Source organism: Octodon degus, unplaced genomic scaffold (genome assembly GCF_000260255.1).
Source record: "Octodon degus isolate 3935 unplaced genomic scaffold, OctDeg1.0 scaffold00041, whole genome shotgun sequence".
NCBI classification, from domain to species: Eukaryota; Metazoa; Chordata; class Mammalia; order Rodentia; family Octodontidae; genus Octodon; species Octodon degus.
The window spans coordinates 13,519,391-13,521,902 of NW_004524617.1; the positions used below are offsets into that span (position 1 = coordinate 13,519,391).

The 2,512-nt window shown below is 49.4% G+C and overlaps 1 protein-coding gene across 1 annotated transcript; it reads left to right on the forward strand.

Moving 5' to 3' along the window:
* Positions 1–777: 777 nt before the first annotated feature.
* On the forward strand, positions 778–1,519 carry LOC101571040 (39S ribosomal protein L11, mitochondrial). Its single transcript, XM_004631383.2, has one exon. The coding sequence runs from the start codon at positions 853–855 to the stop codon at positions 1,429–1,431; it is 579 nt and encodes a 192-aa protein (XP_004631440.1). The 5' UTR covers positions 778–852; the 3' UTR covers positions 1,432–1,519.
* The last annotated feature ends 993 nt before the right edge of the window (positions 1,520–2,512 follow it).

Sequence of the window (2,512 nt, forward strand, 5' to 3'; positions counted from 1 at the left end):
GTGTGTGTGGCCAGCTCAGCCCACCAGGGGGCGAGGCTGGCTGGCATGTGGTGCTGGGGGATTGAACCGCGATCCCTGATGCTTTGCTAAACTTGTTCTAAGTAGGTGCTTTAGACCACTGAGCCATCTCTCCAGCCCTCTATCTTATTCTTGAAATAGGATTTTGCTAGGTTGCCCAGGCTGGCCTGGGAATTTGCAACTCTTCTGCCTCAACCTCCTGAATAGCTCATAATACAGGTTGGTCTTCTTCACACCAGAAAGCCTCAACTTATGTACATAGGAATGCATGTATGTAATGGGGATTGAATCTAGTGCCTTTGCACTGAGCTACATAAACCACCCCCCCACGCACGTGCATGTGCACACACACACACACACACACACACACACCTTGAGACAGGCTCACTAAAGCACTAAATTGTCCATGGTAGGCCGAACTTATGATTCTCCTGCTTCAGCCTATTACAATGCTGGGATTATACTCATTATAGTCTTACCACCATGGTCATAGGAACAAGGTTTCTATGCAGCACAGACTGGCCTTGAAGTTGAGATCCTTCTGGTTCAGTTTTTCCACTGCTGATAACACAGGTGTGTATCACCATCCCTGGCTCAAAAGCCAGTTTTGGGCCGGGGAGATAGCTCAATGGAATAAGTCCTTGCCTGGCAAGCGCAAGGTCCTGAGTTCAATCCCTGGTACCACGAAGAAGGAGGAGGAGGAGGAGAGAAGAAGCGCCAGTTTATTAAAACATATGACAACAGAGGGCCCTTGACCTCTGGCCTAAGATGGTGGCACCCTGCACGCTTTTCCGGGTCCTGTCCTAAAGCGAGCGAAGACCGAAAGCTTGTGTCATGTCAAAGCTAAGCCGGGCTAGCAGGGCCCTTAGGAAGCCTGAGGCCGGCGGCGTGATACGGACCATCGTGCGGGCCGGCCAGGCTGTGCCTGGGCCCCCACTAGGTCCCATCCTTGGTCAGAGAGGTGTTTCAATCAACCAGTTCTGCAAGGAGTTCAACGAGAAGACAAAAGATATCAAGGAAGGCATTCCTCTCCCTACAAAGATTTTTGTGAAGCCTGACCGGACATTTGAAATCAAGATTGGACAACCCACTGTTTCCTACTTCTGGAAGGCAGCTGCAGGCATTGAAAAGGGGGCCCGGCAGGCAGGAAAAGAAGTGGCTGGCCTGGTAACTTTGAAGCACATATATGAGATTGCTTGCATCAAAGCTCAGGATGATGCCTTCGCCCTGCAGGATGTACACTTGTCCTCTGTTGTCCGCTCCATCATTGGTTCTGCTCGTTCCCTGGGCATTCGTGTGGTGAAGGACCTCAGTGCTGAAGAGCTGGCCGCTTTCCAGAAGGAGCGAGCTGAGTTCCTGGCTGCACAGAAAGAGGCAGATTTGGCAGCCCAGGCAGAAGCTGCCAAGAAGTGACCCCTGCCCTCCACACTCCAGGAGCTTGAAGGAAACAGCTAGAAGCAGGATCTGGGAAGGCTGTGCCAAAGGGAAGGCTAGGAGGTCACGTGATTATTGTTTTCTTGATTTTAAATTATATATTTATATATAAGTCTAAATAAATATTCCTTGTCACCCACTTTCAACTTCTGTCTTGTAACCCCTGGGAAAGGGACCAGCACTGATAGCACCCAACCTGGACAGATATTAGCTGCTCTAGGAAGTAGATAGGGGTTTTCATGGCTCTTCTGAATATATATCTGGAGGCTCAGCCAACCAAAACAAGATATTGACTGTAACAAATACCTGGGGCTAGGTACCTTATAAAGAAAAGAGGTTTGGCTCAGCTTAGTAGCTACAAAATCCAGGCAGCATGGCACTGGTGTCAGGTGAGGGCCCATTTAGCAGAAAAGTGGAAAGAATAACTATGTACAGAAGGGGCCCTGCACATGTTTGTGTATATGTTGGGGTGAGGCCTCACATTATCACACCCCCCTCTACTTAGACCAGCTGTTACGGTTTGTATCTAGCTGTCTTGCCAAGGCCTCATGTCACTGGGGTAAGCTTCTAGACTTTATGATTAATTCATAATCCAGTGCTGGGATTATGGGTGTGAGTGCTGCTGGGGTTATAGGTGTGAGTGCTACACCCAGCCTGAGGCAGATAACCTGAAGGTAACATAAGGAAAGAAGAGAGGCTTGCTCTCTGCCTCTGTGGCTGCTGCTGCTGCTGCCACTTAGCTGCCCTGCCACGGCTTCTCCCTTTGCTTTGCTGCCTTCTGCCATGTGCTGCTCTGCCTTGGAGCCAACCAAGTATGGGCTGAAACCTCCACTAACAGTGAGCTAAATAAACCTTTCCTTCTTTAATTTTGGGTGTTGGGTATTTTGTCCCAGCAATGTGAAAAAAGTAACTGAGACTCCAGCTTTCATCCATTGTAAGGATGGCGCCCCCATGACTTAAATGCCTTTCACTAAGCCCCACCCCTTTAAGGTTCTACCACACGGGGAGCCAGGCCACGGGCATATGAACCCTTAGAAAACTATAGCTCCAAGATTCTTTT